Source organism: Drosophila suzukii, chromosome 2L (assembly GCF_043229965.1).
Source record: "Drosophila suzukii chromosome 2L, CBGP_Dsuzu_IsoJpt1.0, whole genome shotgun sequence".
Taxonomy (NCBI): domain Eukaryota; kingdom Metazoa; phylum Arthropoda; class Insecta; order Diptera; family Drosophilidae; genus Drosophila; species Drosophila suzukii.
Window position 1 is genome coordinate 6,737,516 of NC_092080.1, and position 25,864 is coordinate 6,763,379.

At 38.8% G+C, this 25,864-nt stretch overlaps 2 protein-coding genes across 2 annotated transcripts in view; one reads left to right on the forward strand and one right to left on the reverse strand.

Annotated features, from left to right (window-relative positions):
• LOC108021082 (serine protease 1-like) overlaps nt 1-25,864 on the forward strand; it is a 100,004-nt gene that overhangs the window by 23,807 nt on the left and 50,333 nt on the right. The window lies entirely within an intron of this gene.
• Nucleotides 12,960-14,481, reverse strand: LOC108011058 (uncharacterized). Its single transcript, XM_017076124.4, has 2 exons — nt 14,068-14,481; nt 12,960-13,703 (listed from the first exon to the last, which is right to left on the reverse strand). The coding sequence occupies exons 1-2, from the start codon at nt 14,359-14,361 to the stop codon at nt 13,140-13,142; spliced, it is 858 nt and encodes a 285-aa protein (XP_016931613.3). The 5' UTR covers nt 14,362-14,481; the 3' UTR covers nt 12,960-13,139.

Sequence of the window (25,864 nt, forward strand, 5' to 3'; positions counted from 1 at the left end):
AGTCGAAATAATATAAAGCTAGAGGGAAAAGCTGGAAATTGGATCCGACTAAAAGAGTCAACAAATAAAAGGTTTAGTATATGGAGAGTTAGATAGTTTCAGGTATATCTTCTTGGCTCAACAGTCTTAAATTGGATAATCGAATCAGTTATATACCTACAAAAAATGTTTAAAAAGGTGTTAGGAATAGGTGGTTTACAACTTGTTAAGTTTGGGGTCCCATGTGTAAAAGTATGCAATTAAAAAATCTTTTTTTTCGAATATATTGTTGCCTACTTTTAGACATCTTTATAAGTGATTTACTATGGGGTTTTCTCTATAATCCTTGACAGTTCTTAGTTTTTTAAACCTATTTAATAGCTTTTACCTATAAAGAAAATTATGTCCCTACAAAAAAATGTATAACAAATTTATAAAAGTAGTTGGTATTAAAACTTGATATGTTAGGGGTGCCTTGCCTAAAAGTATGCAGTAAAAACATATTTTCAAATATATTGTTGCCTACTTTTAGACACCTTGTTAAGTGAGTTTTCTGTATAAACCTTAATAGCATTTGGTATGTATTACCTATAAAGAGGACTTAAAGCATCGCCAACTCATAATAATGCAAATGAGTGTGCATCTATAACACTGGTATTCACCATACCCCCAACTAGTCCTTCTGCTCCCCGAACTCATCTGTTTATGCGTGAAACTGTCGAAGCATCATGAAAATTAATTCTAATTTGCAACTCCGCCCGGAATAACCACACGCCCACAGCCGGACGTGGAGCTCATCAAGCCTTCGCCGCCAGAGACTTGCCCACTTTGCAGCTAATTATTCAGATGAAATAACTCAGGGGAAGGGAGAACTCAACGCAACGTTGAGGGAAAAAAATCGAGGCCAAAGAAATTCGCTGCGAAAAATCAAACAACGAAATTGCTACTTGCAATTTCTCGTCACGTTCAAAACTTAATTAGTACATCAGACCATCAACGCGGCCGAGATGCGGCTAAAAGCTGGCTGGAAGGAAGAAGGGCCGAAAGTGAAGTCCTGCGGAGGCTGGGGCTGTCATAAGGACGTCATGTTTCTTAATTAGTTCTTTGTTATCATAACTTCGGACTTCTGGGTGGCTGGACGCTTCATTAACACGGACTTACGGAGCCCTGACTTAATGAAGAAAAATCGATCGTCTAGAAATGGATCAATTCGTCTTGGGGTTGTCTCATCTATATATGAACCCTATATAATTCAAAATTAATTTTTTTAAACTCCATAGTTTTTGACAAGTTCTTTTTAATGTGCAAAAAAAAAGGTTCTCAAATATTTCTATAAGTTTTATAAACTGAATGCATTCCTATTGATATTTTTTAATTTTAATTAAATTTCTTTGGATGATTTTCCCCTTTCTACAATTTTGTTATTAAAAAAATAATTTATAATGTAATTGTTTTTTCAAGTTAGTTCTTCCTTTTAACTATATTTTTATTTCCGGAACCCAAGCTGTATTTTTCTCTATGTAATCCCTTCCGCTTGAAGATGTAACCTGCATAGAGGATGATTTCCAGGCCAACCAGTTCACCTTGAGCCCGCCCCCATCTGGGATCAGTTTCGATGCGGATTGTCAGCGGGGTGGGGGACCAGGTCCCGAGGAGGTGGTCCGGGAAATCCCTGCCCGGGGGCACACCGCTCCATTCTGCACATATTCCGGCTCTTGGCATGCCGCACACGTAGAAGATTTCCGCACGAATTCGCAAAGCAACTCTTGATCCCTTTGACTCAACCGGCGACATGTTTTCTTTGCCATTCTCTTTGATGTTTACAAATTACACCGAAAGTTGGCAAACAAATTTTCTTATTCACTTTTTCCCGAGTGCACACAATGAAATGGGCAAGCCAAACCGAAACGAAACTAAACTAAACTAAACCAACGGATTGGCACTGGGTCGGGGGGATTGGATTGTTGGATTGCCGGATTGCTAGATTTCTAGATTTCTGGCTTGGGGTAAACGTTGAGAAATGCCGGCGAATGTGCCAAGTGAAATTGCGACCAAGAGACAATATTGTGTAAATACATTTACATTGCATTCTTGAGCGTTGGCCAAATACGAAAACTTTTCGAAATTGATTTACCAATTGGATTTGCAGGCGATTATAATAGAAAAACCAACCCCTACTAAGAGTTTCTATTTCTTTCATTGAATGTTTTGGATTGTAAAATATATGTAGGTGTAATTAAAGATTTATAAAGAATATCAATCAAGGTGTCACTGAAATCACCAGAGTGGAATTTGAAAAAATGCCTTAAAGTATGCAGTAACATATTTGAGTCCAGCTTGAATTCCAAAAGCGAACGTTATCTTTTTTACTGCATACTTTTAGGCACCCTTAACAGTGATTTCAAAACACCTCAAATTTTTATAACCTCTACCAAAGTTTTTAATTTGTGCGTGATAGGTTATTAACAAACAACATATTTTGAAGTAATTCTGGATCATATAGCTTTTTCTAATAGTGTATTCAATGAATAACACTGTTATCGATTGGCCAGCTCGCTAGCAGGAAATACTTTGTCTTTGATGCCGGATAAAGGGTCCTTTGACGGGAAAAGCCAGCAACTAAAACAAAAACTTTTTAAATTTCTCCAATTATATTTTTACGCTATGGAAAGTTTGATGCCGAACTGGCTTCGTATGCTGATCTGCATCAGGCCAAAACAAGCAAACACCCCCACACACAAACACTACTCACAAAGCGTAAACTTTCACTACGAGAGTGTGTGAGTGCGAGTGGGTGTGTGTGTGTGTGTGTGTGTGAGGGGAAAGAGATTCCATTTGTGCAAACAACAACGATAAAAACATCTTGAGGTCTAAGGATGAGCCAACTTTTTTGTTCACTCATTCATAAGTTTTTAATTAAATTGCCGTCACATTTCTTTTTTTTATTCCCCTTTTTTGTTTGGCCCAAACAGAGATCCTTTCTTTTAATGAAGCCGACGTTGATGTCTGATAGGGTGTGTGAAAGGGTTTCAAAGGGAGTTTAATATTTAATAGGGGAAAACTAGATGGCAGATATCCCAGCTGAAGCGTGATGCAAGTTAAGAGGGAAAAGTCATTTTGCCTATAGGAAAAAAAGGTAATTATGTTTAAATCTATCTGAGATATTCTAAGAAAACGTTGTTATAATAATTTACTTCTTGTTCTTTATCCTAAAAATCATTTGCAAATAAACTCTGAAAAACCAAACTCAAAAACCTTTTTGAATCGGTTCACCAATCTTAATTGTTTGCTTTCGCGACTTTGGCTGATGACTTAATGTTTTTGATAAGCGTTTCGTTTTGTTCAATTGAATGGGATTTTTTTTTGGGGTAGCGGAAAAGAGGAAAATAATTGCACGCGATGTTTACACGAAAGGTGAAAGAAATTTAAGTGAAGGGGCTGCAAGGACAAGGGCAACGTGGGCAATTAAAACCAAGGCAGTTTAGCAATGAACATAAACGTAAATGTTTTTGGCACCCGCTCATGAAGAAGGCGTTAATAGTATTTACACAGCTGTTAGGATAAGGCCCCTTGACTGCTCATAAAATTAATATCGTTCCTATAGATAAAATGCTGAAATGGTAACGGCAGACAACAAAAATCTAGGTCCTTTGAAAAGTAAAATATACACAAATATATATTAATCTATTTCTAAAGGTGGCAGAAGACATTGCAGATTTTTACTGGCTAAGAAACCGTTTAAAAAGGACATATATATATATAAAAAATCGAAAATAGCAGTACTGCATGTCAGAGGAATCCAAATTGATGGGATTAATAGTATAGGTTTTCTTCTGTGCACTTAATCGCGTAATTGAACTGCCACATTTGTCCAACTGCGGCTCGAGTTGACAGCGGGAAACGCATTTGGCTTGGGAAAATGTTTAAAAAAAATGGAAAAGTGGGTGGAAAACCGACCTACCACCAACCAACTGCATAGTACAGTATACCAGTACGTAAACCAGCTGAATCCAATCCGTTTGGCTGACGGCTCAATTGTCAGTGCCATCAATCACGTGATTGACATTTGGGTTAGCATTTTGAGAACTTGCAGTTCAATGTTGTAACCCGGGCTGAATTGCTGCCGAAATGCCCCCAGTAAGCCGGAGATCCGCAAGAGGAATTGGAATGGAGAGAAATTAGCAGCATAACCGGATTTCAAATTTTCCAAATGCAAAGTATTTTCGAATTCCAGCTGAAATCCTTAGCCTGGTCCTGAAAGCCCCCCCCTCCCCCCTCTCGTACCGATGGCCATGGGCTATTTCCGTGGCCCAGACAATGGACAAAGGCGAAAAGCCAAAAGAAAAGGCGGCCAACAAAAGAGGGTAAGGGAACCATGGCAAAAACCGTATGGCCAAAATGGATAAGCTTCCAGTGCCCAAGCCATTTTCGCAACCGGTCCACCCCAATCCACATCCTTCCTGGTCCTTGCTTTTGTGCAAAAAAAACGAGGAGGAGAACCGAACAGAACTCACAGAAAAGCAAAGAAAAGGACGAGGGAGCAAAAAGTTTTGGGGGGGACCAGCGAGGCGCATCCTCTGGGGGTGACTTAAATAAAATTTGTTGATTTTATTGAAAAGTGATGATGTGTCAAATTTTTTATCGCATTACCAGAGCGCGCGGCTCTTATTTTGCTTTTAACCTTGCCATTTGCATAAAATTCGCATTGAATAGACACATTAGCATTCTTAATGGCGTGACCGCTGGAAGTCATTTGGTATCCCCTCGCCATCGCCATCACGCCCTCCAAATTTATCAATGCCGAACACGTTTGGGTTGCGTAAGGTCCTGGACTGGACCCGGAACTTAGGGAATCCCCTACCTTCCTGGATTTCCAAGCCCCTAAGCCAAGGAAAAACCCAAACCCCAAGCCCCTGTTCAAACTGAAGCGCATTCACTGGAGTGACAAGTGAGCAATATGTCTGGATCGCTTGTTGGGTTGGCTTTCTATACTATAAGTATAAGTATAGGGGGAATTTTTGGGGTCTTGCACTGATTTTTAAGACAAATTGAACAGCGTGTCAAATGGCCCGACTCGAGTTCAGTTTTTTGCTTGTTTAGTTTCTGGGATAGTTGAATGAATTATGTGCTAAAGAAATTTATAGTTCATTGGTGACGCTTGAATTGTCGCTTATCTGTTGACCAAAGGAAAAGTGATTTTTTTTGATAGGGGAAGGGTCTTAAGGGAATTGAAAATAAAAGCTAGATAATATGTGTATGACAATCTATAATTAATTATTTTAAAAAAAAGGTTATATCCATATCCCCTATAACAAATTTTAGTTGCAATAAATGGGAGACCCCAAACGAGGAACTCCTGACACCATTTGGTACTCAATTTCTCCCTTGGCGGTCATCTGGCCAAGGCCTAAATGAGGAGAAATGCTTTTGCATTAGAGCGCATCCCGGCCATAAATAACATGACGTTTCATTAGCCTGGCGAAATGAAAAGCTATGATCGCCTAGCCAGCTGCCAGAGACAATCAAGGGAGTTATTCGGGCCAACTCCTAGTTACTAATGTCCCACTGGAACAGCAGAGGGAAAAAGTTTAGGAATTTAAAAAATTATTCGATGAAAAAATAAAAATAATATATTAAGTATATAAGATCCTTAAAAATTCTAAAATTTATTAAATCATATTATTAGTTTTAAAAAAGAAACCAAAAATGTATTGAGTATAAAAGATCCTAACCAAAATTTCTTTAAAAATAAAGTAATATATTTTTATGATATTTATAAGACGGTGGTATTTTTCGTTGAATCTTTCCAGGTTCTTTGAAAACCTGTAAGTAGTATGTACTAATTTCTTGAAGACAGCTGTATGCGTGTGAGTTTTCCGGGCAGCTGTCGGCACAGGTGTTTTAATCACGGTGAGCTGGGAGTTCCATCCCTTCGTCCTGCGTCCTGGGCTCTTCGTCCCACCTCCCACTTCCCCCGCCGCAGAGCGTATAAATTTTCATTTCCATTTTCATGGCTCAACGCTGTAAGGAGGCCCAGGACCACGGTTTGCCATTTGCCATTTGCCTTTGTCGCTTTTTATTGCCTGCACTTCATTTGCTACGCAATTCGGACCCGAGGCGAGGCTCTTCTGCTTCTGCGGATCCCAAAAAAGTACTCATAAAGCGAGTTTTGGGTTAGACGACCGCAGAAAGTTAATTAGAATTAATGCGCCGGGCTGGCCCAGAATCGCATTTAAGTGCAGCGGCAGCCGGGGCCCTGGGTTTTCTCTATATTATATGTTTACATTTAAATGCCAATGGGTTTCCGGTGGAGAGCGGATGGACGGATGGTTGGATGGCAGGACGAACCCGGCGCCATTTGCCAAAATGGTGTGCAATAATCATTTCGGTGTGTGCAAACAGGCTCACGTAGTCGTCATCGTGACGCTCTGGAGGGCCAACTAAGAGCCAAGTAAGGGCGAAATATTAAAATCTAACATTCACAAAGTCACGAAGCGCCAGCGACACCAGCAGCAGCCACAACAGCAATAATAACACAACACAACACCACACCACACCAGCCAACAAAAACAGGAGCCGGAGAACTGCCACAACAATGCTAAGCAAATAGACAAAGTAATGAAAAAAATTCTCAAACTTGAAAATGCCTCGGGGGGTTCGAATACTCAATACCGCAAAATAGGCTTAGGAAAAAAGTATTGGATTGTTATAGTATAGTATATATATATATATATATATAGTGTTAACAAATATATTGTATTGTAATAGAAAAGTATTTATTTTACATTTTAATTTAGGCATAGACTATTATTTAGGTTTGAATACTTAATACCACAAAACAAGGGTAGGAAAGAAACCTTGGAACCATAATTTATTTATGAGCGTAAACAAATATAATGTATTGTAATAGAAAAGTAATTATTCAAAATTTTAATTTAGGAATAGATTTTTGTATAGGTTCGAATACTCAATACCACAAAAGAAGGTTAGGAAAAAACTATCTTGGAACCAAAGAAGATATATTTTAATAGAAAAGTTATTATATTAGATTTTAACTTGGGCACAGATTTTTATTTAGGTTCCTCACCTCAAAATTAGGTTGGGAATAAAAAAAACTAGGAACAATTATTTAACAAGTATTAACAAATATGTTGTATTGTAAGTAGAGTAACTATTTTAGATTTCATTTTGGGTTATTCTAAGATTGGTTGGCACAATTTTTATTTCTTTTATAACTTTTTTTATTATATGAGCTACAAGCTTTGCAAATTTTTGAAATATTTTCGTTTTTTTTTTTAAATAATCAAAATGTTCTTTAATCCAAAAAAAAGTCTAGGTTTTTTCAAACATTTTTATTTATTGTTTATCTTAAGGTATACAATTTATGAAAGTGAGTGTATTTAAGTGTACTTGGGCCTTAGAATAGTTAAAAATAATTTTATCATTTTTAAAAATGTTTAGATTTTGTGTTTTTGATTTAATTGATTTCTGTTTTCAAGGCTCATCATTTTCCAAAAAAAATATGTAATACATATGCATTTTATAATGCCCCAAAAACGATTACCTCCCCGTTAACCCGGGGTATATAGAAAAGCAAACACAGAAAGTTTTACTTGCCGGATGGAAGACACAAAAAAAGCGAAAAAAGGAAAAAACTCATCAGCCGGAATGGAGGTCGCCACGGGTGCAGTAAACGTGGCTAATGAATGCTTTTGGCCCACTGATGGTAGCTCTGTGTTTAATTTAATAACACGCACACACTCCCACGCTCACACACACACTCAGACACACTGGGAAAAAGACAACACACGGACATATGTAGGACTCCCCCATATACACATGTCGGCGTCTCTTTGTGTGTTTGTATATTGAACAAATAAATTTGAAATGTTGACAACATTTTGCTGTTTGTTCATAAACGAGGCCATCGTCACCTGTGGGAGTGCACGTGCCATCCAGAACTAACCGGGGATCCACCCGGAACCACCCGAAACCACCCAGATCCAGAGCAGGAACCACCACAATCGCATCCCAGAACCAGAAACAGCCGTGGGGCAATAAAACTTGACGCCACCGACAGCAGCAGCTATAGCACTTCGCCCCATGGGTCCTGCAGACGCATAAAAAAGTAAAACTTTCCTATTACTGCCACATGACCATATAGCCATATATATATGCCATATACAATATACCCGACTCTCCCCCAAAACATTCAGTCCCCCCCCCCATACGCACTTACATTTCAAACCCATAAAGTGCCATGTAAAATCCCAGAAACTTTCATTTGCAATTTGCTTAAAGTTTATGCAATAGATGCGCCACAATAAAAAGTTCACCAAGGTGTATGGAGCATAATAAAACTGGAGTCGCAAACGAAGCAAAAAAGTCTTTTGCCCACCATCGATGTTTCTGTGGAAAAACTTTAATAAATATAAAATTTGAAAACAAAAAGTTCCTTGAGTTATGTAGCATACCATTTCCAAAGAAACACATAATAATGCCTGGTGAAGGTGAGACTTTTTATAGCACATTGACGATTATTAGTAAAAGTATTCTTTTCCTAGAAAAAATAATTTAAAGTATTTTACAGGTATAAATGGTTATTGAATTGTAAATAGCCTTTTTCGAAAGCGGATTTCCACCCATAACAAAAAAGTCTTTCAGCTTATTCAACTGTAGAAAGCTTTATGATGTATGTACCATAAAAAATGCCAGCTTCCAATCAATTTCAAAGTCATTTGTTACAAATTTTAAGTGCAGGCCCAGTGTTAATCAAAATTAAGTCCCATAAAAAGAACAACGACAAAAAACTTCTTATCGTCGCCCGCCATGTACACAGTTAAAAACCGGAAGTGCTTTCGCTGGGGAAAGTGGCTGAGAAGGCAGAATAATGCTGGGTGGTAAATCAGCAATGAGCAAGAAGGTAATGTGCCTTCATATTTCAACGTCACAACGGCATCGTCATCATTTTTCTGCGGCCAACGCAACGGCGATGACATCAACAGTTCTGCATAAATTTGCACCCGATAAAAATTTCAAATGTTTTCATCAAATCATTTTCGGTGAGCAGTAGAAGAAAACCCCCCTAACATTTTTTTTTGGGAGGGATGAGATGATATGGGGTCTGGGATTCTGGGATCTGGGGTCTAGTCGTCATCCATCATTAATGAAGCGCATGGGGGCCGAAGGAGTTGAAGGAACTACTGTGGGAAAATGTGGGGCCTGGAGAGTTCGGGGTGTTTTTTGGGGTCTGGAAACGGTGTCTCGGGCTGAGAAACGTTGACGATGACATTACTTTTTAATGACTTTGACTTTCTGCAGCAATTGGTGTGCGTCTGGCACTCTGAATACTGGAATACCCGTACTCGCACCGCTTTTGTTTCGTTTTATGAGCCTCATTGAAGACTGGGCGTTCGCTCGGATTTTATACTTGCTTTTTATTTTTATTGGTCCGCTTTAAATTTTGCTCCTCCTTTGTTGTGCTCTGATTTCTTTCTTTCTCTGCCGCAAACATGTATTTCGTGAGTTTTATCAAGAGAAATGGGGAATACTTAAGAAAATATTTGTAAAATAAGTATCAATTTTAAAATTACCAGGTATAAAGTACAAATATTTATATTTAAGTAGACTATCAAAACATGTTGGGAAGCTTTTAAAGATTTACGTATTTTAAAAAACCAGGTTCTATAAAAAACGTTTGAATAAAATTCAAAATTTTTGAATATATTTTCCAAGCAAAAAAAATATTAAAAGGATATTTTATAGGAAGAATTTTATGAATCACATGGGGAATTCACAATTGAATACCTTTTTAATCCGCCACACTTTCTGCTGTACCTATTTTTTGCCAACATTTTTATTTAATATTTTTCATAAAAGATATATTTCACAAATGAAACTTTTTATCAAACACTTAAAACCAAAATGAAAAGGGGTATTTCGTGGCCAAGGCTTTCCATTGCAATTAAAGTGTATTGCGAAGCGCTTAAAAATGTCGGCCCATTTTTTTTTGTTGTAAGTTTTTGTTGATATCACACCATGCCACGCCTCCATTGTCCGTGGCACGCCCACTTTCAGCCCAAAAGACAGAGGCTTTTTTGAGTCGCAGCCCGAAACCGCCGACGGCTGACGGCTGCCAATATTCATATAATATTTTCACTGTGAAATATTTTCTGCTCATAAAAGAAAATTGACTGCGAAAATTGTTTTTACCGAGGCGGCTGCAGCTCAACTACCTCTTTCCACTTTCAGTTTTCCAAGCTTCAGTTTTGCGGGTGTACATAGTACGTATATATGTGTATATGTGCTTTGTTTTCCTTTTTTGCGTGTGCATTTTTACTTTTTTATGCGTTATTTTGCATGCATCAGCGCGTTATTAAATTCCGCGCCCCACAACCAGCCAAGGAGCATCCGGGGATCCTTCGTCCTCCCACTGGCGTCTCATTTAACCGCCAGCTCCTTGCCATAAAAGCCACAAAAAATAACACAAGAAAGATATACTACCCGCCCGCACCCATCAAATTCGGCACATTGTTCCGCCTTGAATACGCAATTGCTCTGTTTGCTCGCTCGTATAAATTCGCAGCACTTCGCGGATTTTTGCATCCGCATCCGGAATGCAAGACACGCACTTTCTCCAGCGCACGATTATGAACTTCGATACTTGTCACCTGATACTGGGAGCATACATCCCAAGATGGCTTATAGGGATTTCTAGTGACTAATCCCCAATGAGAAAGGCTTACAGGAGATGCCTTCATTAAAGCGAAATCCTTAAGATTTCGAAAAGTTCATACCGGGTAACCTATAAAATACTTCATAAAAACTTTATTATTCACCTTAGGAATTTTTGGAGCTTTAAGATCCCCAAAGTCGATTGAGAATTTTATATTTTTTTAATTCCATTGAATTTGTTTTCTTTTACAAATTACCGTAAAATATGATATGCTTTTTATGCTCAGGCAAATATATCCCTTAAAATGATTTTTAAAAGAAAAACCTCTCCATAAAGGTTCCCTTTTACACCATTTTATTTCCACTCCATGTAGTTTTTATAAAATATCAATATCCGTAAATCATGGTTAAACATGATCTGTATTCATGTCCAACACTTTCTGGCTTGTAAATGGAAAAATATTTTCTCTGTCGCTTTTTTATGGCGAAAGTTTTTCAACTATTGTCGGTAATATCTTGTTACGTTTTTATAATTTAGCTAAAAAAATATTGAAACAAAAGTGCATTGATTGAGTGAAAATATTAAACAGAATAGATATTTTAGCCTTTTTGCAGACTTCTTTTCCACAATGTTTTATTTTTGTAAGCAGAAGCTTAACATTTTGTTGACCGTTAATTCAAAGTAGTATGTTAACATTTGGTAACATAAGCATGTCCTTCTGACTACAGTGGAATGTTAGCAACCACCCCGCTGGCACTGTTAACCGTTAGCACAGTTTACCCCATGTCCTTCTGTTTGCAGACTGTTAATGCTCTATGTTGTTTACAGTTCTATCTAACAGCCGCCTTATGAACACTTACAGCTGTTAATAGGGCTGTACAAAATAGGGCGGAAAATCCTCATTGATTTAAATATACACGAAATCTAGAAACATAAATAAATTAATAAATTAATTACAGTTGTTATATTTCAAATATTGATCACTTTAAACTCTCATAATAACATATTTTTAAGATCTTAGTCTAGTTCCAGAGTGTGGTCAAAAGAAATCTAGAAGTTAAGTTCGTACGAATTCATGTCAAAGTAAGCCACCATTAAGTTTACATTCTCAAGTCAAATCCATCAGCTTGTTACAATTTAATTGCATTCAATTTCCATTCAGAACCGAGATCAGGTGATGGATGCTCACCTTTAAACCTGCTCGGCAAATTTGCAATAAATACCTGTTTCAGTGTACCTCGATAAACACATGCAATGCAATTCATCATTCAGCCAAACACACACGGGGATGATCTGGTGGGGGTGCGAGGCGTTTTCCGGGGGGGTTTTACAGGGCGGCGGTGGCGGTGAGATGGGATATTGGAATCTTTTGAAAGGACGAGGCCGCCGCCAAAACGTCCCATTAACAGGAGCTCAATGCACAAAAAGTCAGATCCTATGGCTGATGGCTGGAGCCAAAAAGCGAATGTCAACACTATCAATCATCGCTTTGACAGTTTGAGTGCTTGTTTTAGTATTTGTGCTTTTGATTATGTGACTCACACACTTGCAAAGCCAACACACACACACACACATGCCGGCGCATCAATTGATACACTTACAACAAATTGTTTGTAGTGGAACACGTGGGCGTGGCCCTGCGGACAGGATTGGATCGGATCGGTCGGGGAATATGGGATATATGTATATGGTAGCATAGGTGGGTCGGGGGCAGGACCACTTGATTGATGGAGCCACCGACCTAAGCCATTTTAAATGAACAAATTGAATGTGCGGAAGCACACATGCACAGCCACAGCAGAGGTCATTGGAGTAGGAAATGGTGTTTAATTCAATTAAAAAGTATGCTCTTTCTAATAAAACACAGGGAGAGTTCTGACATGCTTACCTGAGTTAAAAAAGGTTCTTTAAAATTGAACGACATTTTTGAAGCTGAAATTGTTTTCATTGTTCTTGAATCAAGGTGAATAGGCGGTACTTTCATTCTATATCTCAACAACTAAACTATTAGTTCAGTCAGTAGTGTATACTTATTAGATAGTTGTTATATAAACTCAAATTAACTTTTCTCTTCTCACCATTTTGTTCTTATATTGAGAACATTGATACCAAAATATACTTACACGGTTTTTAAGAACGAATGTTCTCAATTCAAGAACAATGTACTTGAATATTTCTCTCTGTAAAGGTGTGCAAAAGTATGCAGTGGAATATGTTCACCATAATCCCAGTTTTCAAATATATTGTGTATACTTTTGTTCACCTTTTTAAGTGATTTCAAAACATTAGTATTTCTTTTAGTAATTTATTTTCATATTGGTTACAATGCTATTACTTTACCCCCCATTGTTAGTTTGTGTCTGCGGTTGCCTGCTGGTGATTATAGTAATTTAATTTCTTCGAACAACAAAACAAATTTGCAACAAAAACTCCGTAGGAAATGAAATCCAAAAACGGAATAAAACAGAACGGTGAATCCCCCGGGTCAACGGGCGCTGAATGGATTGGGTCGAGCCCGGAACATGGTTAGTTGGCGTTGCTTTTGGTAAGCTTCTCGTTCCGCCCGCTGGCGCTGCTCCTCCATTTCCCGACGCTTCGACTCCTGCGCCTTGGTATTCTGGACATTGAAGAGGCGACGCTGCTGGACACGCGACTCGGCGGACAGGTTGAAGGGCTCGACTTTCACTTTCACCTGAGAAACTCCGGACGGACGATTTGAGGGCTTCAAGGGCTGTCGGCTGCTCTGAGGAATGGGTTTGGCCCTTAGGAACTGCTTTCTGTAGAGTTTCGACTCCTCTTCCCGCTCCTTTTGCAGCTGTTTCACCTTTAAACGACGCTTTTCCTCCATTTCGCGCGAATTCTTCAGCACATTGGGCGTCATGGGGCAGGTGATGCGATGCACTACGACCTTGCTGGCCTGCCGTTCGTGAGCATGACGAAAATCTGGCATAGGTCGACTGTGGAACTCACGCAGCTTGCGCTCCTGCTCCTGGCACTCGCGGATAAGCCGATCCTTGCGACTGGAGTAGATGTCCTTGAAGCAGTAGGCCTAAGGGTTAAGGAAAACCATCAAGCTAGTTCTGATCCTTTTTAATAATCATTAAATTAACTTTTAGAATACTCTATTGTATTCTAACATTCGAAGTGCCACAAAATCACACTTTATATATGTACCTAAAAGTATGCAACAATATATGTTATGATATGAAAGACGACTGTCCATTATTCATTGTGTACTTTTAGACACCTTAAATGACTATGCATAAATAGTTTTTGACCTCCTAAATTTACCAAATTACGTTTTTTATACCTGTTTCGAAATTAAATTCTAATTAGTAACATTATGTTTTAAGACTGTTAACTGAAAATGATTGATCTACTGATTATCATAGTAGTAATATCTTAAGCCCTACCTTGGGAGCCGTAATTTGCGGAGGAAACATGGGCCTCTCACATCCTATTTTGAGGTTCTTGAACATATTCTCCACCAAAACCTTCGAGTTCTTTTGGGCCTGGCTAAGAATCTGGCTGCCACGTCGTTGGATCTGCTCTACCTGTTCCCGATGCTGTTGGAGACCTGGAAATTCCTCGCTGGCGGTGTGGAAGATGTCCCCCTTGCTCGACATCTCGGATATTTCGGATGCAAAGCCGTCCAACTGCTGCACACCCAAATCGTCCCAGTAGTACTCCACTTTCGAATCCGACATTGTTATTATGTAGATACTAACTAATTCCGGGATGTGCTTAGTGCTCACGTTGATGGCAGTTAATGTGGAATGGCTGGAATTTCAGTTACATTCAATTATCAGCCTACTCTGAGCGGGGGTTTCGGGTGGAAAATGTTTTGGACATTAGTGTAGATTTCATTTGGACGTGCTGCTATGAATAATGTAGAGTATTCCGACTGACACTTGGTCTGAATGTGGGGGCTGTCTGCAGCTTCCGCTGCCCAACTGGGATGCACTTTCACTTTCCTGTCCAACTGTCTGTCCCCGTCTGTCCAGGACGTCTATGTGGTGTCAATTTGATTGCAAAGGTAATTCAAATAATCTCATCATACACAATCTAGCTGTGTATCCTGCCCGGCTCCTCAACACCCCATCTGAATCACAGTCGTCCTCCCTTCGCTTCACTTCAACGACAACTTCAAAGCGAGCACAGCAAATAAATCAAATTAAATTTAACTTTTTTTTTTTTGGATATTGCCTTGCTGTGTGTGGGAGAAATTTAATTTACAGCAACTGATTTCGTTGGATTTCATTAAAAAGGTTCCCTATAATTAAATTGATTAAGAGATGGAATATAAAAGTGCGAAATGTACACATATATTTTAATCCCGGCCCAGCTAATGATGGCGAAATACCAGCTTTTCTCATTCGACCAAACAGTTTGAATAAAGTTCGTTAATTGCTTTCGTTTGATGGGATTCGAATAGTTTTATAGTGCCAATGCAGGGTAAAATATATAATTCAATAATCCAAACTGTAGAGCAAACAAACAAATAAATAAATAAATAGAAAACAGAAAACAGATTTAGCAAATATTCTCTCATGCCATTAAAATCCCAGAGTAATTTGTGAAAAGTGTGGCATCTTATGATGCCATTAAGTGTTATTTTTCTTATTTATCAATAGGGTTTTCACACTCTCCCACGGAGGGCTGTAAAAGTTGGCTAATCTAGCACGCGTTTTGATTAACCACAACAAGTTGTCCAAAAGTTTGTGGCCAGACATGTGCCATAATCCACTCCAGTTGAGTTGGAAGCTGCCTGCAAATCACCCATCCTGATTAGAACTATGTAAATACAAGTGTTTGTAGGATCTGAGGGGGTAGTATCCACATACCCCCAGCACATACATATGCTGGTAACTTTTTAAAAGCCCCGTCAGATAGCCCCGACATTGCTTACAAAATAAAAGTTTGGCCTTATATCTCTGATAGACATTAGTAAGGCGAAAAGTTAACAAAGGGGCGAGCGAGTTAGGAGTACTGGGAAAAACTTACCGACTGATAAACGTGCCTCAAAAACAGAAACGGAGAGAGAGAGCAAAAGTTATACCCAAAACTTGCCGCAAAACAAAAACTCACTCTTCCTATCTCGGCGATAATTGCTCCTTTAACTAGGGAATTTTTTTTTCGCCTGCCCCCATTTCAGCAAAACCCACTTCTGATTAGTTTGTAAGTATAGAGTTTTTTTGGGGGCCCTAGGTCTTTGTGTATTATCTTTCAGTTTGCAATTAGTGGCTCATTTGAAAGAGATTTGCAGCAGCGACTTTTGCTGATTGGATTGGGTCCGGTTTCGAAACGGGTCAAAGGTCCCGAAATGATTGAAATTTGAGACGGGGGGGCTTGGGGTGGGTTGGTTTGTGGGCCGGAACAATGCCATCCATGCGAACAGGTTCGCATCCGTGCAAAACATTAAACGCTACGACTTTTCCCGTTGCCCACATTCTTCTCGAATCATTTAACCCGAGCGCCATTTTCATAAAACGAAATTATTAAAATTGTTTATTCGGGTCTGTCGTGTGTGGCCATGTGTGTCGCTGCTCCTCTCGGATGTGCACATTCCGCCGCACAAAAACATTATTATTGAGCAGTTAACTATACAGGAAAGCAAGTTTAAATTAAATGGAAGAGTGCCCCTCGAAATTGAAACAGAAATTGGTTATGCGGCTCTTAAACATTCAGTTCAGTTGATAAAATCCATGTTTTGTTTAAGGCCTTCAAATATTTATTTATAAAAAAATGTATAGTATATCTAACTAAGGTTATCAAAATATTTTACTTAATCATTTTTAGTCTTAGGGTTAAATTTTTATTTTAATTTGACAACTAAAGGGTGTTTTATATTTTTATATAATCATCTTTCCATTATTTATCCCTCTAACTCCCATATTTCGGCTTTATAACTCTTATGATTATTTCTCTTTTTGCAGGATATTTTTTTGGGAATTTTTAATCACTGCGGCTTATGCATTTTTCACATTATTTAGGCCACAAATCTTTTTCGGGCACTTTCAAATGGCCCATTTCCCGCCACATGCTATTTTACATGTCGGACAAAATGAATTGCGAATTTATTTATCGATATGTTTGCGCCAGGCGGCGATCCAACAAAATCAGACAAACGCAATCCAATTGCGGACTTGTAGCACTGAAATGAAATGTGTCAGGCCATCAATTAATGAATATATGCGACAGCGACCGTATTGTCAATCATAATTATTGATTGTCCATTACGAGCTTAATTTATGCACAGCAGACGGAAAGTGTTCGTGCTGAAAGGCGGTAAAGAATCGATTAAAATGTTTGTTGGCGACATCAATTCCGCCAGAAATGGAATAGAAATATTGCCATAAAGTGGCACTCCCCCGAAAAGCTGTATCGTGAGGTGTTGACATTAGAATATCCGTTTCGGATATTTATGATATTGCTCTGACTAGATTATTTATGGCGATTCATAGGTCATAGGGCGTTGGTCAGCCAAATGCAAATTTAATTTGTTAACCGTGTGTCAGTGGCGGGAGAAGAAGAAGAACTGGCCAACTTACCGGGCTCAAAGCCAAGGGCCAAACAATGCGCGCTTTCTTATCGCATGTCAGCAGCAGCGGACGGGTATCCCTTTCACAGAAGGTCCCACACATGTCCTGCCATAACACCGAACACTGAACACAGAGCACATATCCCTGCCCCGAAGTCCAGCCGAAGCCAAAACTGAAAACTGAAGCCTTACTTGACGCAACAGCAGACCAATAAACAAAAGCATTAAACCCATAAAACAGGGAACATGGCACTCTCGAGAATTAACACTACATTATTCACAATGCAATTTCGAAACAAGTGAAATGGTGCAGTGAAATGGATGCTCGAATGGGAGTTACCTAGTGTTTTTCTTTGTTTTAACACTTTATGTTCCCTGTGTTGCGTAAAAGAAAGTTGGCACTTATAATAAACAAAGCATTTATAGTGATAGCTATAAAAATATTTAGTTTATACCATCCCATATACCATCCATTTTGATGTGAATAAATGTTAGTGTATAACATAAATTGTAGTAGATTGTGGAAAAAGAAGAAATATCTTAGGGTACTTACTTAAAAAATAGAACTAGTAAAAAAAAAATACAATTAGCCCTTATAATGCAATAAGAATTACTAAAACATATGATTTAGCTTAGAAACTAGAAGTAAAATGTAGTTTAGAAATATGGTATTCTATTAACAATGCAGAAAATAATTTTTGTGTATTATTAATCTTGATAAGAAGGGTATTCATTATTCATTAATATGAAGAACTTAAGAAATGTAAAATTTTGACCACTGTTAATAGGAGGCATATGTCGCTTGAAAACTTCAAATGCCTTTATCTTTAAAGCTTATTTTTTTAGATATATCACTCGTTTAGTAATTGCGCAACATAGCTTTATAAGCACTCATAAAAATATAAATGTCATGCAATCTTTTTCCAATGTTTATGCTTTTTTTTCTAGCTCTTAGGACACTTTTTAGTCCTCCCAAAATCCGATATACCCCTTCAAAGTTCGAACCCCTGGGTGAATTTTATAAAAAATGTTTCAACTCGAAACGGCAACGAATGCGAATGCATATGGATGTGCTGGGATCGGGATGAGTGGAGCTATGGAGTGGGTTTAATGGGGGCATGTCTGTCTGAGGGGAGGTATACAAGGAGGGGCTGGTGACCCACATGGATGCCATTGTGGCCGCGCCACTTGCCTCCGGGCGGTCTTCGCGCTCCGTAGGTGTCTCTCTGTGGGCCACGTGGGTCGGAACTGGGATTGGTCTGCACCTTTAGCGTTCGTTGCTTTTTTCATTTGTTAAAAAATGTGAAAAATTAAAAATATTGTACGCGTGCACACACAGCAATGTGTGAGCGGGTCTATATGTATTTTTGCCGGTCCCGGTTCTGCTCTGTGTTATCCCGTGATACTCAGCCGTGTTCCCTTTTTATGCATATTTCCCACAACACATTTTGGAGCCGAGGCATTCGCTTTTAAATCATCCAAAAGGGGGGCCATGAGGGTATAATATATATATAGTTAGTTCGCGGCTGAAGTCGGGCTTATCCCATCAGCAGCATCAGAGGTGCCCCCCCTTTCCACCCTTGATTTATGTTCGGAGTTTGCGTTCATTTATCATTACAGTTGAAAGCATTGCCGCTTTGTTCCTGTTCTGTTTCTTCCTGTTTTTATTTTTTATTTTTCATTTTTTTATTAATGCACAATATGCACAGCAGCCGTGAAAGAATAATACTTTTAATATGAGTTATTTTTTGTGTGTTTTGCAGGTGCCAAATGTGGTGCTTATCACAGCAATGCTTTTACCATTTACATTTTAAATAACACCAATCGATGGCTTGCCAGGGGAATAAAACAATTGTTTGACTGTGCAATCCACTCATGCCAAAATATAAAAAAATAACTATTAAAAATGAAGAGCTTCCCCATACAGGACTCAATTTAAGCTCTTCAAATATAGTAAGCTGCAGACAACTAAATTTAAGCGACTTAAAAGTACTTGCTTTGTGGCAAAATCAAACAAAATGAAGTTGCTATTCGGATATTGCCATAAATAAAATATTTATCCTTTGTTAAATGCATTAAACTACAATCCAAGTTGAGATATAAGTTAAAAACTAATAGTAGTCATGACAAAATCCGAATTGCAACTGCAATTTGCTTGATTTTGTCATGACTATCCTTAGTCTAATAAATAAAAATGTTAACCATTTTTAAATGCATTTAAATTAAATCCAAGTTAAGTAATTCGTTAAAGTTCAACAAGACAATGATAGAGGTAAAAAAGAAAAAATATTTGTAAATCTGTAAAATGAAGAGCAAAACTCAACAATGGAAGCAAAATAATTGGTTGGCCAAATCCGTAACTGCAAATGTGCTTTAAAAATCCTTTTGTAAAAACGGAATGAAAACGTTGTGTTCTCTTTTCTGCAATGCCGCTTAATTAAACTCCTTTGCCAGCAGGAATTTTTAATTCCATAAAAACAAATACCAGTGTTCACCAGGAGACAATCGTAAAGGTACAGTGGGCCCTCAGCAAACCACCGCCGAACATCATCAGCAGTCGGTTGTGTTTGCTCAGCGGTGAGTAAAAAATTCTAAAAACATAAACGGAAATTACCACAAAATAGAAACCGCAACCGAAGTTGGAGGCACCACCACCACCAACCAGCCACCCAGAAACCACATTTTTGGTGGCTCCTCCTGCCCCCCAAATCCTACATATTCCAGGACCCCATTTGGGGTGCAGTATTCTCGTCCTTGTTCTCGTCCTGGATGTTGTTGTTACGCCGCAATCTAGCAGGACAATCTTTTGATTAACATTCTTGGCTTTTTTTTGGGGGGAAATTAGTTTTTATGTTTATTACCTGAACCATTTAGGGGGCGCTGACAATGCTCTCTCTCTTCCAGCAGAGAGCGGTTATATTTGGGAACATGATGATGATGATGACAGGAAGTAAAAGAACCCAGAGAAAAGAAACGATCCTAATCAATACTTCTGGTTTTAGGTATCTCGTTTCTGGTTTCTGGCTTCTGGCCAGCGGCAGGCACTTAATTAATGCAAATGGTGGCCATTCGTTGATTTTAATTTAGATTGGCGACTTATTATGTAAATCGAAATTCGGAATTGGGAATACGACAGCTCGGAAAGCTCGTCCTTGCGGCTTCGTCCAGACCTTCTACATCGTCAATTAAGCAATTAAATTCGGTGTCCTGACCAAATGTTGGATCGAAATTAATAAATGTCCTGGGCAAGCCCAAAAGGCAAACAGTTCATTGCAACCGAAAAGCTGACGTTTTAATTAACTAATCATTCTGCTGAAAATATTTCCTGTCCATTTGGCCCCGCTTACTTTTGTCCCGGCTCGAGGATTTCGCCCGCTCACATAAATTGAATTTTGGTCCTTTGCAGGTAATTTCAATGTTCGGTGTTCGGCAGTGAATGTCCTTTCACATCCTTTCAGAATCACCTGCAGTTGGCAGGCAGCAGCAAAGCCTGCTGGGCATTTTGACGGTGTTTTGTGTGCGAACGCAGACCGTAAATCAGTTGGCATTATTTGTCACATGCACAGAGCTTACAAACTGATAACGAATATTAATTTTGCACCTGGCCAAAGGTAAGCAAGAATGCGAAATGAAAACTGCTGCAAGCAAACTTATAATGTCTCCCTGCGCATAATTCATCCGGAACTCCCTCTGTCCTCCGTTGCGATGATGATGATAAATTCGATGCCAAGTCCGGAGACTTAAGTCGGGCAGGTAATTAAATCAAAAGATGTCAACTGCTAATGGAAAACAAATATTTTCCATGGTCCATTGAAAACTCTATGGTTTTTCGCATTGTGGGGGAAAGTGTGGAAATTGCTAAGCAAACACCTGAAGTATTTAATATGCCATTTAAGCCCTTTCACATTGCTAATGATTCGGAGTAAGCATCTATTATATGAAATTTCACTGTGTTTGCCATCAATTTTTTAGAGGATTAATTTTCCAATTTTATGACAAAACCAATTTAGAAATAAATTCAATTTTTTGTGAAATATTCCAACCGCAAATGAAAGTGTTTTAACAATTTCGCACATTTCCAAATGTTTGCGGTTGGCCAGAAAAATGTTTTTTTTCGGTTCCGTATAGAAATAGTAATTTAAAATATTGTGTATTAATTAAGGTGTGGCAGCCAAGTTAGAGAGCTGCAGTTGGAAATCAAGTTTATTTCCAAGAATGTCTCGACCGAGAAACTTGTTTGAAATTTGATGCCCGAGGCAGCAGGCCATGCAATTGCCCAGAATAGCAATTAAATTTTCGCCACAAATTGCACAAATTGACATCGAAAATAAATTCCCTGCCAGGAGCAGCAGCAGAAGCAACAAAAGACTGCAACTTGAACATTTTTAACGACTCTGGAGGAAGTCGCATCCAGCTGCCAGAGCTTCCCCTTCCCTTCTATCCCCTTCTTTTCTATGGGTCCAGTGCATCATTCTGTGACCTCGTTGGGGCTTCCTAGAAACCCCCTTTTCCACCTATTCCAACCCGACTTGCGGAGTGCCAGTAGAAGTTAGTGCTACCTGAAGTTTTAGACCAAGTTGTCGGCAGGCGCTTCTCGTGTTGCCTAAACAGATTAAGCTCCAAACACATGTGCTCTGCAATTTTACGCATTGCCACCGCCACATTTGCCACCTCCCTCACCTTCTTGGAGATCCTAGATCCTGGTTCCAGGACACGGGATTCCGGTTCCCAAGAGCCGAGGGGCCCGGCATAACCGCCGCATTAATTCCTAGTGCCAGACACCTTTCTCGTTAGCGGTTTCCCCAACTTATTTAATTTCACAGAGCCTCGACCACGACGCCTCAACTTTGCTTGCCTTGAATTTTGCGTGCGCGGAAAATCCCCGAGTTGGAAAAGCGGATGTTGGTCGGCAAAGTTAAATAGCTTTCCCCTGTGTGTTGAATCTATATATATACATATATGTTCATTCAAATTCCGTAGCCAAATTGTCGACATCTTGTTTTGCCTTATTTAATTATCGAATGCATCAGCAACAGTTGCCACTTTTCATGGGCGACATTTAGCCAAAAAACCTCTCACGTTCATCGCGACCTGCGACCCGCAGGCACCCGCTTTTCACATTTTTCCCAACCATTTTCCGTGTATAATTTATGGTCTGCAACGGATTTGCACGGGGCCTTAGTTGAGGCTAACGAATGCGCATACGTGCGCCCACGTAGCGGAAAAGATAAGGGGACAAACTATACATATACCTTCGTATATATATTCTGGATGGTTGATATCGGACCTGGCTGCAGATGCAGATACCTCAAGTGGAGGCCAGGACTAACATGTTAACAAGGGATTTTTAGGACGGCCCTAAACGTTGGAATTTAAGCTGGGGTAAACTTTTGGGTTTTTGTACAACTCTCTGTTATTTAAATGGTATATTATATGATGGGCATAAAAATGTTAAAGGCTTAATCATGCGGAAAAGAAAAACATTGGTTAATATTAACCCTTTAAAAATCAAGTTTATTTTTGAGGCTGTTAAATAAGTGTTGCCTTTACTAATATGTATTAAATAGCAATCACATTATTGAGATTTTGACTTATTCTATAAAACACCATTTAAAAAATTAATCCTTTAAAAATCTAGCTTAGTTGTAAGATCTTTTAAGATTATTATGACAGTTATTTTTTTATCGACATCAAACACATTTATGGCCCTTTGACTTAATAGTACATTTTCTCTTCATCATTTAATTAATTTTTTAAGCCAAGCAAAAATTCGCGAAAACCGATGATATTGAAAATACTTTTTTTCCAAATAATTACATAGCTTAATGAATTTAATCACATTACTGGAATGTCATTAAAATCGTAAATGTTCATTACAGCATTAACATAATTGAATTGCATGGCAAATGCCTCAGGGCCAAAATGCCATCCACATGGTTGTTGATTTTTCAAATTCGATTTAGTGAGTCTTCTGGCATTTGTTGTAATAATTTTATACATTTCATGCAAAGCTGAGCTCGGATAGAGTTCAAATTCCATTGTCGGATCTGAGGGCTTATGGCACTTACTGCTCGGGGCATAATTAAACGCTGTGGAATTTCATTATAAAATTCGCAGACATTTGCCAGATGCCAGAGACTCTTTTTGGGGGATGAGAAGGAAATTGACTAGAGGTGTACCACTTTGCTTTAAGAAAATTGTAGTCCTACGAAAAAAGGTTAAACATTTCCCATAGAAAATTAAATTTCATATTATTGCCTAGAGAAAATCGATAAATATTAATGCGATATTTTCACGGCAAGCGCCCATCTCTAATTTGAACTCCTTGAGTCCTTCATTTGGGAGTGAAACAAATTCGCTGGGTTATTTCTTTTCGCCTCTCTCGAATATTTTCCTCAAGTTTATTTTATATTGAAACTTGCTCGTTAAGCGGTAATTTTCCCTGCGAAGTCAGTTTTGGGGGGCAACCCACTCATACACTGGGTTGTGGCCCTTCGACCGAGTTGATTTTTCACAATTTCCGGTCAAGCGAAAGCTGCCCGGCACCAAATGGCGGAAACGTAATTTGGCTCTTGGCCATTATTTTCGGCTCTGACCGCAAAGCCAAAGCGAACTCATCGTCCTTCGTACGGCGGACTCCATGGAGTCCATCGCCTCATCATAATCGAAGCCACGAAATTGAAGGACTGCGGCACAATGCGGTTTCCGCTGCCAGCTGATTGGCTTCCGTTTCCGCTAATTTTCGGAAAAGTTGGCTCTTGCTTTTCCCCATGTGCCTTTGTCTCTGGCCCAGTTGTTATAGTTTCTGGCCAAAGAGGCATTTAAGGATCCCCGAAACAGTTGATTAGGTTCAAAGCTCATTTTGTTGTTACAGTTGAGGGGGATTTTCGGGTGGATAGGCATATGAGCATTCGAATTGCGCTATCTGCCAGTTGGAATTGAAGTCGCCACCAAAATTAGTAGAGGTTTGAAATTACCCCTAAAAGTATGCAGTGAATAAAAACAGCAGTCTTTCTGAATGAATTTGTTGTTGCATAATTTTAGACACCTACAATGACATTTAAAAACGATTTTTAAAACCCTAAAACAGAAAATGCGGCATTAAATATTTTTATTTCATTTAAAGGATATAAAGGATTAAGAATATTTGCTTCCCAATCAAGATGGCCAAAAAGGATTATGCATATTTCAGCTTAAATGTGATTTTTGCATTGAAATCAGCGACTGCAGATCCAAACAGAAAATCCAGCTGCAAGTAAAGCAATTCCAAATCCTTTCCGCTCCATCTTCATATCTCTCGTCGGATTCTTTTATTGCCCTGCACATTCGCTGTGTCTAAGCACATCAAATATGTATTCGGAATGGAAATTTAAAACCATATTACTGGCAGAGTGGAGAGCGAGGAAATATAAATATTTTATGGCGAAAATATTGCAGCTTGGATAGGGACAATGTATGCACAACTGACCCGAGTCCTCTCGTCCTGGCAAGGACACACAACTCGACTTGGACTCGGACTCGGACTAAAATCTAAACGCCTTTCGCTGCTTCTCGTCCTTTATCCCTGCCCTTTTTTTTTTAAATTGTGTAACAAATTGTTCCCCGGGGACGAATTTGGATTAAGTAAAAAAAGGGTTTATTTACGATGCCATACATAACGGCCATCCGACTGCCTTGGTCCTTTTTTTATTACGTGCCCAATACTCAATTTGGCCATATTTAAATTCATCGTCTATTCCAGCCAGCCGGCGGCCATTTCGTATGCACAGGAAGAAGGCTGCTGCGATGGCAAGTTCCCAGGAGTAGTCGGCAGATCTATTGAGTGGTTATTTGAATTGAACTTTGAGGTTGAATTCGCTTCATTTTTATGTTATTTATTATGCCCAAAGTTTGCCCCCAGGCGCACACACACACGAGCTGAGTGTTGAAGTAAAATGAAATACAACCCAACAAAAAATTAAAATAAAAACCCTTGAAATGCTTAGGCCAATGTTGGCCGGGTTGTAAATTTTCAGCCATAGGTGGGTAAAACTTGTTTACACAATTTTCTGCCGCTGTCTCTGTTTTTCTTGTCCAGCAGGCGCCGCTGGGTCGAAAAATGGAGAAATGGTGGGAGATGAGCAGAAATTTGCAAACAATTTAGTTGCGACGCGACCAGCTGGCATCTTGATAATATTTCGATTTATGCCCCCAAATCCTGTTTACCCCATCGAAATGGTTGGAAAACAGAGGCGTGGGCTAAGTGGGGAATTTTTTCTAGCTTCAAACGAAAATCGTAGCTCTATTTAAGAAATCATCAATCATGGGCTTACAAAATAAAACAGACTCCATTTTTAATAATATTTTTGACACATTTGAAATACTTATATATTTGGGGTTTTTTTTAGTATATTACAATGACTTCTATAATTACTAAAATAATTAAATTGATTACTAAATGAAAAATAATACTAAAATAAGATCCAGTGCTTCAAAATAACTTATCAAGGTGTCTAAAAGTATGCAAAGAAATAAGAACGTAAGCTTTTAATATAGGTACTTCAAAATTACAGATTGAAAATATATTGCTGCATACTTTTAAGCATTTTCAAAAGGGATTTTAAAACTAGTAATTTCTGTGGCATCCTAGACTTTGGCTCTCTGAAATCTTTTTATTGAGAATTACATAG